General features: G+C 55.2%; 5 protein-coding genes across 10 annotated transcripts; 1 reads left to right on the top strand and 4 right to left on the bottom strand.

Moving 5' to 3' along the window:
- Positions 1-629: 629 nt before the first annotated feature.
- On the bottom strand, positions 630-6,436 carry H257_04299 (hypothetical protein). The gene is made up of 2 exons (XM_009828730.1): positions 4,517-6,436; positions 630-4,452 (listed from the first exon to the last, which is right to left on the bottom strand). The coding sequence occupies exons 1-2, from the start codon at positions 6,429-6,431 to the stop codon at positions 707-709; spliced, it is 5,661 nt and encodes a 1,886-aa protein (XP_009827032.1). The 5' UTR covers positions 6,432-6,436; the 3' UTR covers positions 630-706.
- A 120-nt stretch (positions 6,437-6,556) lies between these two features.
- Positions 6,557-9,096, bottom strand: H257_04300 (hypothetical protein; the record flags this gene model as incomplete). The annotated part of the gene is made up of 11 exons (XM_009828731.1): positions 6,557-6,742; positions 6,806-6,883; positions 6,941-6,998; positions 7,041-7,102; positions 7,212-7,551; positions 7,615-7,709; positions 7,779-7,884; positions 7,957-8,102; positions 8,153-8,281; positions 8,347-8,610; positions 8,656-9,096. The coding sequence occupies 11 exons, from the start codon at positions 9,094-9,096 to the stop codon at positions 6,557-6,559; spliced, it is 1,905 nt and encodes a 634-aa protein (XP_009827033.1).
- Positions 9,097-9,188: 92 nt separating this feature from the next.
- H257_04301 (hypothetical protein) lies at positions 9,189-10,614 on the bottom strand. Of its 5 annotated transcripts, none has more exons than XM_009828735.1 (5): positions 10,531-10,612; positions 10,086-10,480; positions 9,919-10,037; positions 9,767-9,867; positions 9,189-9,712 (listed from the first exon to the last, which is right to left on the bottom strand). In XM_009828735.1, exons 1-5 carry the CDS (start codon positions 10,597-10,599, stop codon positions 9,689-9,691), a joined length of 708 nt encoding a protein of 235 aa, XP_009827037.1. In that variant the 5' UTR covers positions 10,600-10,612; the 3' UTR covers positions 9,189-9,688. The 5 variants fall into 5 exon arrangements, with proteins under 5 accessions (XP_009827037.1, XP_009827038.1, XP_009827036.1 ...); XM_009828736.1 differs by having other exon boundaries at positions 9,189-9,422; positions 9,476-9,712; positions 9,767-10,037; XM_009828734.1 differs by having other exon boundaries at positions 9,189-9,422; positions 9,476-9,712; positions 9,919-10,480.
- Positions 10,615-10,717: 103 nt separating this feature from the next.
- H257_04302 (hypothetical protein) lies at positions 10,718-11,401 on the top strand. Its single transcript, XM_009828737.1, has 2 exons — positions 10,718-10,833; positions 10,878-11,401. The coding sequence occupies exons 1-2, from the start codon at positions 10,731-10,733 to the stop codon at positions 10,982-10,984; spliced, it is 210 nt and encodes a 69-aa protein (XP_009827039.1). The 5' UTR covers positions 10,718-10,730; the 3' UTR covers positions 10,985-11,401.
- On the bottom strand, positions 10,718-14,639 carry H257_04303. Of its 2 annotated transcripts, none has more exons than XM_009828739.1 (10): positions 14,049-14,639; positions 13,772-13,999; positions 13,566-13,685; positions 13,026-13,511; positions 12,432-12,959; positions 12,224-12,382; positions 11,870-12,151; positions 11,529-11,804; positions 11,403-11,476; positions 10,718-11,357 (listed from the first exon to the last, which is right to left on the bottom strand). In XM_009828739.1, the coding sequence occupies exons 1-9, from the start codon at positions 14,595-14,597 to the stop codon at positions 11,438-11,440; spliced, it is 2,667 nt and encodes an 888-aa protein (XP_009827041.1). In that variant the 5' UTR covers positions 14,598-14,639; the 3' UTR covers positions 10,718-11,357; positions 11,403-11,437. The 2 variants fall into 2 exon arrangements, with proteins under 2 accessions (XP_009827041.1, XP_009827040.1); XM_009828738.1 differs by having other exon boundaries at positions 11,403-11,480.
- Between the last annotated feature and the right edge of the window lie 55 nt (positions 14,640-14,694).

The raw sequence follows: 14,694 nt of genomic DNA on the forward strand, positions 1-14,694 counted from the left end.
TTTAGGCCCTCTGAAACCCCCTCTAGCCAAGGTTAGAGTCTCTGGCGTAACTTCACACAGGTATACTGGAACGGAGGAAGTAAGATAAAACCGAGCACCTCCACCAATTCTTAGCCAATCAAAGCATCACGAATAGGAAGAATTCAACGTTGAACCGTAAAATAACTTCACTTGCATCCGTAAAACCATGGATAGGTGCCGTAATTTTACGACGAATTTTTATTAAAGCATGGTTTTAGTCCTGGATTAGCCAAAAAAGGTGAAAAGCACAATAAGTGATTGCCCGTCGAGGCGATGCATTATCCGGATTAGTATACTACTATTAGTAATAACAGTACAGTAAGTAATTAGTGACCAGGGGTTTATCTGGAACAGTCCCGGTTATGCAAACCTGTCATATAAGCAGCGCTAAGCCTTCCAACTGTGATGTGCGCCTCGCTACAACTACTCTATCCTCAAATGTTTCCCAGCGCGACGTGAATACTGACGTGAATACTGGACGGTCTTGCCTTGCAGGACCCATCGCGTCAAGTCGTGAAAGGCACGGCCAGCAACATTCTGCTTCGTGATTAGCTGTCAATCGCTACAATTTGATTGGGTTGTCACAGGTTCAAGTTGCTCTTTCTTTTTGGTGTTGAAAAGAAGAATATTGAAAAGCAAAATAATTCCTAAATTGACTCTCCCTACAGTTATCTGTCTCCTCAAATTACACGTTTCGACCTAATTTGGTCGACCAAAATGGAGCGAGGTACATGATAGACGCCAACGCGTTGTCCGTAGACACAGCCTTTGGATCAGCTGCCGCGTCCTTCAAAGCAGTCAACGCAGTGTGCACCAATGGATGCATGTTCCCTTGGTGGGCAAGCAAAGCCGACGCCACGCCATGCAGCTCGGGGTGGGCTTGGCCAAGGACGAGCACGACGGCGACCGCCACCACGAGGAGGTTATGCAGTCGGGGGAACACGTCGGGGAAGAACGTGGTGCCGCCAATCCACGCATGAACCGTGGCCGACTTAAGCCACTGCTGCAGCGCCGCCATGGCCTGGGGGAGGATAGACGGTGGGGCAGGTACCACCCCCGTGCGCACAAAGTGCCACGTGTACAGTTGCACGGTCAACGCGGGCTGTTTGAAGTAGTTGCCGCTCTCGGCTTCAAATATCTTTTCGCAGAGGAGGAGGTGGGTCGAGTCTTGGAGGCACTCGTCCAGCCAGGGCACCACAGTGGTCCACGCTTCCAGGGTTCCTTGCACGTGGTCACGCAAGACGGTCGATGCCGCGAGGGTCGGGTGGGAGGCGAGGAAATCGATGGCTCGAGGCAGTACCAACATGTCGGACGACTGGGTGAGTCCCTGGTGGTTGATGGACTCGACCGCGGCGACGCGGATCACATCCCGCACCCCCACGTCGTCGTCCTGGAGCAAGTCCAAAGTAGCAATCCATGCGGCCACGGTCACGTCCATGTGGTCGTGGGGACGGAGGACACTGCCGCTGCAGCCGCGCAAGCTCTTGGCCGCCGCGAGGCGCACCCCTAACGGTTTGTTTTCGTCGCTCAATTCCACCACACGCTCGACAAACGAGGGCAACACGTGTGGCTGGACGAGTATCACGCGTCCGAGTAGTTCCACCGCGGGTCCGGTCGCCAACGGGTCCATCGAGTCCACCGCGAGCGCCAGAATGCGATCGACCACACCTGGCACGGCCACCATGACTCGAACGTGATCGCTGTTAGTTTCCAAGAGCTGGGAAAGCAGCACCAGCTGCTTGGTCCGGGTAGGTGGATGCGACTCGTTGACGAGTTGGGCAGTCACCGCACCAACAATGCCAGCAAAGGTCGCATGCTGCCATGGAAGCATGTGCAAATGGTCTGCGAACTCACGGGTGGTGCTCCGACGAAGTTCAAACACGGGGCTGGTTAATCCACGGACCAGAGATTCGGCGGCCTTCTCGTCTGCAAGGGCCGCTTGCACGAGGCATGATGCGACGCCTTGGAGGTACAGATCGTGCCCGGGGGACGGAGAAGCGGATGGCTGAATGTAGCTGACCGCGTCGCAGTGGGCCACAAGAAGCGGCCACAACGCCGACTTGTTGCCAGATTTTTCCGTCACTTTCGCCACGACTTGCAGTGCCAAATGGACGAACACGCCTCGGTTTGTATCACAACGCAGGGCCAACAGCCGTGGAAGTACCGCGGCCAAGTCGGCATCCAATGCGTCCATCCATGTCGACGTTAACGTTGTCTTTGAAATGGGTGGTTGATACTTGTCCACCAACGCTTGCAGCTGGAGCATTGACCCGTGCAGTTTGTTGTTCTTGTAGCGAGGGCCTTGGAGCGCTTGGACAAGGGTTGCGACGACAGCTGGAATCGAAGTCGGCGCAACGATGGCCGCCAACGCGTGCGCGGCCATCCGGCGGTGGAAGATGTGGGTTTCCCCTGCACAGGCCACCACGAGGGGGACAAACGTGTCGAGTGGAAGGACATCCGAGATGGTGGCGGCCGAGTGCTGGTCAGCGACGTCGTCCGGACGAAGGCGGCTCAAAAACAGCAGCAGCGGATACACTTGCGATTGCAAATGCGTCAGCAAAAACGTGTCCAGGCCCTTGCACCGCGTAAACACGTCCTGTGCCGACACGCCGACGGCAGCAGCGCCGTCCGCCACTTGCTTGTCCCCGATCGCGCGCTGTGTGGCCGCGGCGAAGAGCATCATGGACGAGTTCCGGACAGCCCATGACTTGGATTCAAAGCCATGGACGGCCACGGTGAGTAGGTCGGGCACGAACACCGCGACGTCTTCGGCAAGGATGGCGTCTTGACCCAGCAGTTTCAAAATGTTCAGCGCATGCACTCGCACACGTTCGACCGTGTCCACGTCCCTCGCCAGTCGCAAAAGGGTCGCGAGGACATGGGGCAACAGCGTGGCGGCGGCATTGCGCGGCTCGGCGCGCAAAATGGCCACGAAGCTACTGGCAAATCCGGCGCTGCGACGAAGGATGAACTGCTGCTCGGCGTGTTCCAGACGATGCAAGAGCACGTCGCACCACTTGGCTGGGCTGAGCGCCAACGATCGCCGGATCGAGTCCGTCGAGGAGGTGGAGAAAGAAGGAGAGGACGACAAGAGAGCTTTGCAAATGTCTTCGTAGGCCACGGACACGGTCGCAACCGCCCCCCCGTGTTTGAGTTCAAATAGGGCGTTGAGCAGCACGTCCCCGGCACGTTGCACGGACGACGCAGTGGTGGGGGTCTCCAGAAGGGAGGGGGTGATCAACGCCGCTTTGACGAGAGTGGCCAAGACGGCAGCCGCCTCTCGAGCCGCGAGCCAGCTTCCAACAACCGCGCGTTGGGCCGAGTCTCCGTCGGCCACGTCCGGGTCGTCCAGAACCAAATGCCCGCGGCAGTCCATCTTGGCCCGGAGCGGGGGGATAGCAGACACTTCGCCCACCACGGCGTACGCAGCATCGAGCGCTTGGGTTCCGACGCCGGACGTGGCGTCTCCCACTACCACCAACGCCGTATTCAGCGCCCGCCAGAGCACAGAAAAGATCGCTGTCACGGGGGCGTGCCACGTATGATCGAGGGACGGCGTGTCTTCCAGCATGTACCGAGTGGCCAAGAGAAGGCCATGGATCAATGGCGGCTCGCCGGGGGCATTCACTGTCTCCAACTCGTCCAAGCGAGCGCCGAGGAGGGCCACGATGTGCGCGACGCAGGCCTGGGGAGTGCGCGGGGAGGGGAGGAAAGTCAAGTGGACGTGCTGTTTATACAAGAGCCGCATGAAATGGGCTCCGGCGTCGCTTTCTCGTTGACGAGGACTGCAGCACAGCGTCATTGCCCAGTCAAAAAGCGTATCCAGGCCGAGCTCGTAGCCCGGCAGGGGCGACGGAAACGTTTCCAGAATCGAATACGACAGCGTCCGGACGCGGTCCCAGCAGCTGATCATGGCGTTCAGCAGCGCGTTCGTTATCGCGGGCGTGTGCAGCGACGGGGGGTTGTCAAATATTTGCGTGTACAGTTGAAACACCTCGAGGCCCATGGTCAGGCGTTGGGGGGTCGCACTGGGGGTGATGCAGCTCACGACGAACCCCTCGAGCCACGCTGGAAACTGCAACGCCAGGTGCTCGGAGGCGGTCACGTCGCGTCGGCACGTCTTGCGCGCGCCTTCACGGATGCGCAACAAGGTTGCTTTGAGCCCAATGATGAGCTTCATCCGCAGCGACGTTGCAATGGACTTGGCACTCGACAGCAAAAACGTCTGCACGAACGCAATGTCCGATTCAGACGGGAGCGACGTGGTTTTCAGACTAGTACAGAGCATGTCATACGCTGCCATGCGAATATCTCCGCTCGCATGGGTCAAGCCAAAGTTGATTTCGTCCGTCGTCAAAGTCGGCGGCTCCAGCATGATCTTTCGCGCGCACTTGACCAGTTCCAACAGCGTCCAGAGCCTCGCGTCCGAGTCTACACACCAAACGCATGGGAATTCAATATTTTGCATGAAAAAAGTGAACGGTAAGCATCATACCTGGACGGAGGCGGGCAGCTTCCAGCAAGATGGCGACACTGGCGGGCTCTGATTTCACAAGGATCGGCAGCACGTATGTAGCAATGCGGAGACGGAGGTGCGTGTCTGAGTTGAGAAGGGCGTCGACTACAGCATCGACCCACCACTTGCTCCACGCAGTGAGGTCGGGCGTGAGTGTGGTCGTTGATGTCGCTCGTCGAAGCGCCTCAAGAAGCTGGACAAACAGCGACGCAGCGGACGCGGCCACTTCTTGATTGCCCACGGCCGAAAGCACGCCGTGCAGCAGAGTCGGGTGCTGGTCGAGCAGTGACACCGCGTCCAGTTTCGGGAGAAGGATGCCCAGCGCGATGTACTTGCTGCGATGCTGTTCGGGTTGCAGCAGCAGTCGGCGCAGCATCGCCGGCCAGTCGAAGGCTGCGTCCAGGCCGAGCACGGTCACCACGTGGGTGAACATGGGCGCCATAAACTGGTTGATCTTCTTGGCCGGATGCTCCCAGTTGAGAAGAATCGTGTCTAGCAACGCATACACAGTGTTGGTGGTCAGCACCAGCACCGGTTGCTGGACGATGCGACGCAAGAACATCTCCAACACTTGGAATGCATACATGCGAACCGTCAAGTGGGCGCTGTGGCAGTGGCTCAACACTGTCGTGAAAAGCACTTCCACCAGAATTGGGGCTGGTGGTTCTTGATACAAGAACGAATGGTCTGTGATGCTGTTGAGGAACCCTCGATACAAGGCCAGCTTGGGCATCGCCGACAGACTGGTCATCGTGTCCGACGGCATTAAAGGGAGGGAACAACTGCCGTCGCCCAGCAGCCACGACGACATGGCTTGCACGTACGTGAGCTCGACGTTCGCGGTCACTTTGGCTTCCAGAACATGCACTTTGAGGAGAAGTGTCGTGGCTAATCCGACGGTAGTCACCAGGTCTTTGTGCACCGCTGACGTGGCCAACAGCACGAGGCTTTGAGTCACAAAGTGCTCCAAGCTACCAACGAGGGATGACTGCGACGACGAGTCGGAAGGGACTGATGGATCCATCAGACGCAGCGTCGATGGTTTGTCCGCCGCCGTGCACAGAATGATGACGCTCTTGAGCACGCCAAGGCACCGCTCGGACGCAACGACGACCTCGGACGGCTGGGTGTCGTCGTCGTCATTGTCCGTACTGGACGCTCCTGCTGCCACGTCATGCTGGCCATGGTATGACACAATGGGAGCCGCGATAAGTCGCAGTTGGTCGTTGCAGTACTCGATCAACTGGACCAAATACGTCGACTTCAACGTGTGGTGTAGGACCCAGAGCGACTCTGTGGCCGTCGAGTACTCGCACAGGGCGAGGATTTGGTCCAACGGGATGGTGGCGTCGAGTTCGTACGACTGGGCGAGGACGACGTCTAGGAATCGGGTTACTTCGGACACGATGATATCTCCAATGCTGCTGCCCGTGGAAGCCACGAGCGCGGGGAACGTGGCATCGTACAACGACAACGAGTCAAGGATGGGTAAGATCGTCTTGCGCATGGCTTTCATGGACGGATGAAGGTAGAGACGAAAGATGAAGCGACACGAGTCCTGTGCCACCTGCCAGAATGTCGTCTGGGTCAAGTCCGGAAGGGTTTGGATGGTGGCGGCCGCCGTGATCACGAGTTTAAGATGCGATCGGAACAGCTGCAGTACTTTAAGTTGGGCGTATGTATCTGGGGCTTGCACGAGATTCCCATACAATTCCTCCAAATTGAGCTCCAAGTTGGCGGCGGTGTCGGGTGCCGTCGAGATGGCCAGACGAACCGAGCCCGCCGTCGGCAGGTCAATGTCGCGGATGTCCACAGGCAGCGGAAGGCTGGAACTGGCCAGACCTCTCGTCTTCACCAAGTAGTTGACGGTTGTCTTCCTCTTCTTGCGCACCATGATTCGTTAAGTGTGAATATGGCAACCATTGGCCTCAAGGGGTATTCCATTCCCATCCTTGATTGGTCAATCATTAATTATTTTGACCAATAATCCAAATCTGATTTTGACCGTTCAAGATCGTCCTACATGTCGGTGCTTTCAAACGACAGGTCCATGGTCAGACTCAAGTCATTTGTGTCCGACAGGTTATCCTCTGCATGGGGAGACATGTCCGGGGCATCTTGCAGGGAGGCGGATGTGAGCAAACTTCTCAGGGCTTCGTCGAGCATTTGAGCGGCTGTTGCATCTTCGGGGTCGAACGACAGTGCCTTGGGATAGAGAATGCAAGTACGTCAGTGAGAAGCGACATTTGAATCCATCCAGGCTCGTACTGTGTGGTAGGAATCGATGGCATCGTCCAAATGATTCTGCATGTGGTACGTAAACCCAAGGGCAAAGTGCGTGGACGGCTACAACATAAGGACAATTAGTCGCGCATATCTATCTACATATGTAATATATCGTACATTCGTAGGACACAACGCCAGCGCTTGTTGGTAGTACTGTATCGCTACCTTGTATTCCCTACATATCTATCATTGATAGTGCCCATCACGGTGGGCGTACCGTAGCTTTCGATAGGCCTGTGCCATGTTGAAAAAGGTAGGTTCCCACGCTACTAGCAAGGCCTATACACCACAACCATATCAATTAACTCCAAAGGAACTTACAATACTAAGTACTACTAGCAGTACATATTGTCCACTGGATGTGTTTCATCGACTGCTACTCCTGTACCTGTGGCAGATGGTCACACAGCGTCAACGCTTTGGAAAACACGTCGATGGCGGCTCGGTACTTGCGCTGTCGACAGTACACCGCCCCCAGTTCGTTGTACACGAGGGGGTCGGTGGGGCACACTGTCCGCGCCTGCACGACCAGCTGCAGCGCCGACGGGAGGTTGTTTACGCGGTAGTGCTCCATGCCCATACACAGCAGCGGGAGGTGGCAGCCGAGGGACAGCCGCGACGCCGTCCGGTACGACGCCATGGCCTGATCGCTCTCGTCTTGAAGAGCAAACACGTGGCCAAAGCCGAGCCACGCCGGCGCAAACTGGGGCTCCACGTGGGTGGCCTTGCTAGCAACCAACCACGTCCACACTCAGGAATGTGTGCATACAACAGAGTGATGATAAGCGTACTGAAAGAATCGGTGGGCTCCGTCCAAATTGCCTACCACTAGGTAGTAGCATCCGACGGTGTACCACGCCGCGGCCTTGGTCGGGTACTTGGCCACCTAGCGACGCAAGTGGCCACACAAGTCATATCAATAGATAGTGAGGACCCTTTAAGTATGAATACCAACCAGGTCATGGGCAAAGTGAAAGAGGTCGCTGCGTTTGTCGAGCTGCACCAGCGTACTCACGTACACAGGAATCGACTTGTAATCGAACGGCGCGTCGGTGCGTATTCTACTCACACGAACGTCATAGTTTGCATCGAGATGAGATTGCCGAGATACATGTATGCAAGTGATTGTGTACCGTTGGCAGATGGCATAGGCTTTCTCCGTGTCGAGCTGGTAGTAGTACGTTTCAGCCTTGGCAACCATCACGTCGATGTTGGCTTGCAAGCCGTGCACCATTTCCACGGCGCGAAACTTGTCTGCGACAGGTGGCGACGGGTCGTACTACCCACATCTGATTACGGGGTGTCACATTGCACTTGAAGTGTACGAACCCGTCCAAGCTGCGACGCGTAAAAGCACTTCAAATACTCGTCTTCGGGACCGTGAAACGAGAGCGATTCAAACAGGTGGCGCTCCTGCAGCGATGACAGCATGATGTCGTCCACGAGGTGCCTGAACGCCTACAATTGGAACATGAACATGTGTATCAACATCCTCCTCGTGATGGGGCGGACGAGAGGCGTACATCGCAGCAGTGCACGTCGCACTTTAACGCCAATGAATACCAATATGCGGCACGCTCGCGGCTTTCCAGCGCTTCGCAGACATCGCCGCGCACACAACAGAGCGACGCAATGACATTGATGGGGGACTGGGGATGGAGTGGATCTTTGTCATCGACCGCGGGAGAACGCCGACAAGCATGCGCCTTCCGAAGGATGTGATCTTCGCTGCCCACGAGCACGGTGTCAAGCATGTCTTGACAGTCGTCCCATTGCAAGATGGCTATCTAGGAAATGGCTGATGAGCGAATGCATCAATGCGGTGTACCCACCATCGCTTGGGCAAGGAGGAGGTACGCGCTCAAGAGAGAATGTTCGTCGGGACATGTTGGACGGGGTTTTGTCGGATGTCGTGGACTGTGTTGGGCAGCGAAGTTGTTCGGGTGCCCCTTCACGTCGGTAAGTTGCTTCAACGCGTGGATCGCTTGATGGAAGTCGCCCGTGGCGTAGTAACTTCTTGCCAATAGCATCAAGTCCAACGCATCACCTGTCATCGTCGCCAACTTGCTGGCGTAGAACACGGCGCTCGATGGTTGGTTGGTGGCCAAACACGAACCCACCATCCGCCGGAGGCTTCGGACGGTCTTGGCGTGCATGTCTTCGGGAAACATCGTCGTTCCATTCAAAGCTGTTGCTGCCTTGCGATTGACAGGTGTTTCTGGCGTCGCATGCATGTGGATCTTTTGCTTCTTTGCCAACGGAGACGTGAACATGGTACCTGGCGCCGCCACCGCGTCCGTCCGCCGTCGTATAAAATGTTGCAAGATTTCAACCCATGTGACAACTTCATTTTTTACACAATCTATTTAATGCCTTGCGTTTTGTATACTCCACTGCAATACACCTAAACCTCTGATATTTTGTACCAGATCAACCACATCATGGTGGAACTTCAGGCAATGCGTCGAGGCCAGCCGCATGCCTAACGATGCAAGCGAGTGCAGAGGCGAGTACTCCACACGAGGCTCAACTAAAGGGGTGGGGGTTGCCCATTGTCGCCGTCGCATTGCTGGCGATGCATGCCTCTTCGGTTCAATGCCTTCATGCGTCGAGTTCATGTTAACGTGAATGGAGAACAATCTCTGGTCCTACTGTAGGCAAATGCTCGCCGTCGGGAGTCGTCGTCGGTATGTTCACGATTCGTCGGGGATGGCAGTTGGCTGTCGAAGGACACATAATCCATCACCTCTCCATGTCGAACTTACACTATGGGAGTACGCGAGGGAATGCATGATGCTGGACAAACTCCATCGTTCGTACAGAGGATTAAAGATATGGACCGCTCAATCACTTGGTGCTTCCGCCTCACGACCTGCATTGACGCAGGAACTGTCCATTTTGGAGCATAAGTCCACCGATAGATGACGCAAAGAGTTGTACTACCTGTATTCGTTCTCGCAACGCACGGCGAGCCCATTCAATTTCTCGCTGAATGTCGCTTGGTGACATTTGCAGCAAGAGGCGCAGCTGCGTGTCTCGGTCATCTAGTCCCAACATGTGGTTCTGAATGTATGGAGCTTGATCAAGGGGCGTACCCGGCAGGCTGCCTTGCGTGGCAGGCGACGCCTCTGCGACCCCCTTCTCCATGTTGAGAGTGGCCGTCATAGAGCTGCTGGATGAGGAAGCAGCATCCGATGGCTCGTTGTCGTTGACACTATCGAGAACGATGGGCCCAACTTCCTCGGACAAGTTGACTTTGGACCTTGATTCATCATGCACAACTGTGGGTACATCGACGTTTGCAGGAGCACGAGCAACGTCATCCGTGCCTTCCCTTTGGGACTCCGCTTCCATGGAACCTTCCATAGTGTCATTGTCGCTATCATGGGCTATGGTGTGCTGCATGGAGTTCCGAGGCGACGGCGATTGCACCTGAACAACGACCTCGTGCCCTTGTACATGGAAAAAAGCCCCAAGTTCTTGCGTAAATGTCGGACGACAGAGCGAATAAGTTGATTTCCATTCCACTGCAGTGGGTTCGCAATGCAGCAGCAAGTGGAGGAAGTCATCTCCTTCCAGTTCCTTCAAAATGGCTTCGAATTCCTTTCGCACGCCCTTCACCAGCCGCATGCGAACTCTCCATCCCCGAAACGCTGCCTGGGAGTTCAACCTCATACGTCTAACGTCATGCTTCACGTGTCACTTACTTGAATTCGCTGGCATGAACCATACACATCCACGTCGCGGCGAGTCCTCCACGACGATGCCGTTGTCATACCGGTATGTCAAATTGCCAAGTTCCACTACGATCTTGGGTTTGATTGGATAATTTGAAGCTCACTGTGATTGGCTCGTTGATTTCAAGAGCAGCGATTGGCTCATATCTCGACAGTACAAAACCTGAAGGATGGCGCAGACGGCCTCGCTCAAGCCGTTCCTGGTCAAGTTGGTGCCAGTGTGCTTCGTTGTCGGCGCAGGAGTGGAGCTCTTCATGGTGAAGACAGGATTCTGTACGTCCAGCTATCTTCATCTGATGCCAACTCCTTGTGTGTAGATGATATCGTCACGAAGAACGAGGCCGAAGTGCGTGCCCAGAAGCGTGCCGAACGCAACGAGTACCTCCTCCGCAAACGAGAACAAGCACCAGAACCCGGACGATAAAGTACTCCATATTCCTAGTTTACACTCACTCGTTCTATTACACATCTGTGCGAAATGACGCAAACGCTGCGTGCAACTGGTCGAGTTGCTCGTCCAAACTCGACGCCCGCGTGTTCGCCACATACTCGTCCGCCGTCGCATGAGACCTGCCACCCGCCACCCTTGGTTGGTTTATAGGTAGCATCGCTGTGGCTTTTGCCTTTAACTTTTTGCGCAAGGCGTCGACAATGTCAGCATTGTTCTGGGTGCGTGGCACAATCAAAGCGGTCTTGGCCTGTTGTGGCATCGGTGGTTTTGAGCTGTCTTCTCGCGGTGGCGCATAGAGATGGGTCATGTAGTCCGCTCGACAATCGGACAATTGGGCTTTCAATGCCTATCCATCATGTTGTCAGTCACCACATATCACGAAGACACTTACCTGGTTTTCGTCGGTTAGTTGCTGCAGATCCGTCTTCAATTCTCGAAGCAGACACAACGACGGGTCCTGGTAGTCTACCTATCTCACGCGCGTCAAACAGCTATCTCGTCACTTCGCAGTCCCTACGCTTTGGCAGTTCTGCAGAAGCGCCACCTTCATCGACTCGTGCGTGAGAGTTTTGATCTGATGCTGGACGATTCGCTCCAGAAGAATCGGGAGGTGCCGCAATGCCGTCGTCGCGTCGTCCGGCTTGGTGGCTTGGGACTTAGGGAGGTGGCTCTGGACGGTCGAAAACACTTCCCAAATCGCAGCCTCCAATTGTTTTGAGTGGGTTTGCATGGCATCTAAGTGTCGACGCTGGTCGTCTGAGACGGTGGCTATAACACGATCGCTTTCGGCCACCTATGACTCTCCATAAGCCATCAAAACTCATCGCTAGTGCTATCAACATATACGTATACGTGTACCTTCTGCTTCAACGCAGCGCACTCCTCGACCAAAGAGTCGTGCGCTGCCGCATCCAATGTAACTTCTTTCAATTTCTCGTTCAATCGCGCGTGTGCTGCAATCCATTTTTCCACGTCAGTCTGGCTTTCTTGAAGTTGCTTCGTGGCGGTATCCAGGGATTGTGTCCTCGTGGTCGCTTCGCTGCGAAGATCGGACACCTCTTGTTGCGACTTCTCCAAACGCACGGCTAAGTCCTCTACTTGTGCCGCCAAAGCATGTCGCTGGCAGTCGACTTGGGTCAACTATTTCCATGTTAGGGTATAGCACTAGCATTTCCCGATATGGTAGTGTCCTCGTGTTCATGTAACGCAGACCTCAAGGTTGACCGACTCGACGGCGGCCTGCGTCGTGCGTAGCGTCTGAAGACACGCGGCGTAGCTTTGCTCGAGTTCCTGCGCCCGTTCGCTTGCTTCTTTGGCCACCGCCGTGGACGTCTGGTACTGCTGGTCGATCTCGACCTTGGCGCGCGACGTCTACAGGACGGCATGTTATGTTCTCAAACCAGGACGACAATATTTTTACATGCTGCAGTTCGTCGTGGAGCTGAAAACTCCACTGGCGCATCATGTCGAGCTCGGTCTGAATCAGCGCGGCCGACGACTCAAACGCGTCTCGGGCTGCCACGAGGTTGAAGCGCTCTCGCTTCCACGATGTGTCGACCATGGACACGTGGTGGATGAGCGTGTCCACAGCTACAAACACCTGGTTCAAGAAGGACGAGAACCGAGGCAGGCGCTGCACCAGCTGCGGCGGCAGGCGGCGTTGGTCCAGCACCGCCACCCGCGACACCACGTCCCCCACAATGTACCATTCGACAAACGAAGAGCTGGCAGCTTCGTTGTTGTCGGGCTTGGCGTGGGTATTATGGGTGGAGGGGGATGAGCTGTGATGATGAGGGGTCGAATGTACAAACATATCTATCATGTGCAGGTCGGCTCGGAGGGTTCGCTCCGACTCAGCAACCGCCGTGTACGACTTGCGGTGCTGGCTTCTGTCTGTGACAGCGTTTTCGTACTCGCGCATGTGGTCGCATTCCGTTTGCAGTCGATCCTATGTAAGATGTGAGATGGGGATGTTATGACATCTTCAAATCGTGATGCATGATGCGGTGCTTACTTTGTCTTGTTGGAGGCGCACCACGGACGCTTTCAACGACTCGACTTCGCCTTTCAAAGTGGATAAAACGGTGTCGGCTTGAGATTGCTGGTGGGTCATCCCCGCCACGTCGTGTTGGGCCGCGGTCAACTTGATGAGCACGTCGTCCAGTTGTCGCTGGGACGCGTCCGCCTTGTCCTTCCACTTGCGCTCGCTGTCTTTGGCGTCCCCAATGCCATTCAGCAGATCGTCTTGCAGCGTTTTCATGTCACGAACTTGTTGACGAGCCGCTTGGCATTCGTCGTACAATGCAGCGAGACGGGCGTCTTTGTCTTGAGATTGCCCTTGCAGCTGGGCAAGGGTTTGCTTTAGCGCTGCATTGTCGAGCTGGACCGCGTCGAAGTTGGCGACCAACGTCGCGTACCGCTCGGCGACGCTTTTCAATTCGACTGCCGTGTGTTCATGCAATTGGTTCAGCGTGGCCACTTGCGCTGTTAATTCAGCGTTCTAAAAAAACCACAAATTAAATGCGTGGGAATGAGGGTTTGCAACGCTACGTACTTGCGAGTCCATCGCACTGTGCTTGTCCGACAAGGATTGCGCGTAGTCTATGATGGCTTCCTTCTGTTTTGTCATGGACGCCAATGAGTTGGTGGTCGACTCGACATCGGTGTGGGCCGTCTGTGCCATTATTGACAATCAAGTGTGAGTTTGGTGTTTGGAATTCTGGCTATAACATCCACATTGCACATGTCAAGGACTCTTACATGCATCGAGTTTGCTTTTTCCACTTGCAGTGCAAGAATCTGTTGGTCCTTGGCCCGAAGTTTCTCAGCCTGGCCTTGGATTGTCTGCCTTAACTCGGCCAAGACGACCATCAACTCTGCATGGCCACTGACGTTGAATTCTTCTGCTTTGACCTGCATCCCTTCTTCCAGCAATCGAACGTACATGCGCTCTTCGTCGCTGGTAAAGTGTGTGTCAGCACCACCCTCCTAGTAGTTCCCAACCGTTAGATAGCCACGTGTACCCAAACCCTGCTACCTCGCAACGAGCCCTCGCATTACGCAAGTCTCGTAGAGCTTGGTCAAATTGATCGAAATGCCCCACCAATCGTTGCTTCTCCTGGTCCTTCATATCCAACGCAGCTTTCATTTCATGCAGCTTTTTCAGGCTGGTGTCGTACTTCTTTTGCTCCTTTAGGTACTTGGTTTTCCATTCTTCCACTTCTTTGCCTTTGTGCCCCCCAACTCCTGCAGCGACACCTCCACCACCATGAAGTCGGGACTGTTGTAGTTTTTGTATCGTCTTCTCCTTCGTAGCAAGCTCTTCGTGCAACTCGCTCAACTCCTTGGCCTGCTTCCGGATCTTGGCCACTAAAGAAGAAGTTGTCCCCGTAGATGAAGGTGCAGTCCCGGATACTGTAGGCCCTGGTGGCCTGCGAACTGACGCTGTTGCCAGTGCCGACTTGGTCTCTGGCTTCACTCGCAACGTTTGCTGTATTTCGTCGTTGGCTGGATCATGCTCATACAAGTGCACCGCGTACGGTCGACTGGAAACACGCGGGGAGCTTAACGCAGTTTCCTTTGGCATGCCCACAACCCACGACAGCGGGATTTTGTGTGCACTCGTGACCCTTGGCAAGGATATATGATAACACCGTAAAGTTCGATTAGTACTTAGTATGGTG

Source organism: Aphanomyces astaci (assembly GCF_000520075.1).
Source record: "Aphanomyces astaci strain APO3 unplaced genomic scaffold supercont1.7, whole genome shotgun sequence".
In the NCBI taxonomy this organism is placed as follows: domain Eukaryota; phylum Oomycota; class Saprolegniomycetes; order Saprolegniales; family Verrucalvaceae; genus Aphanomyces; species Aphanomyces astaci.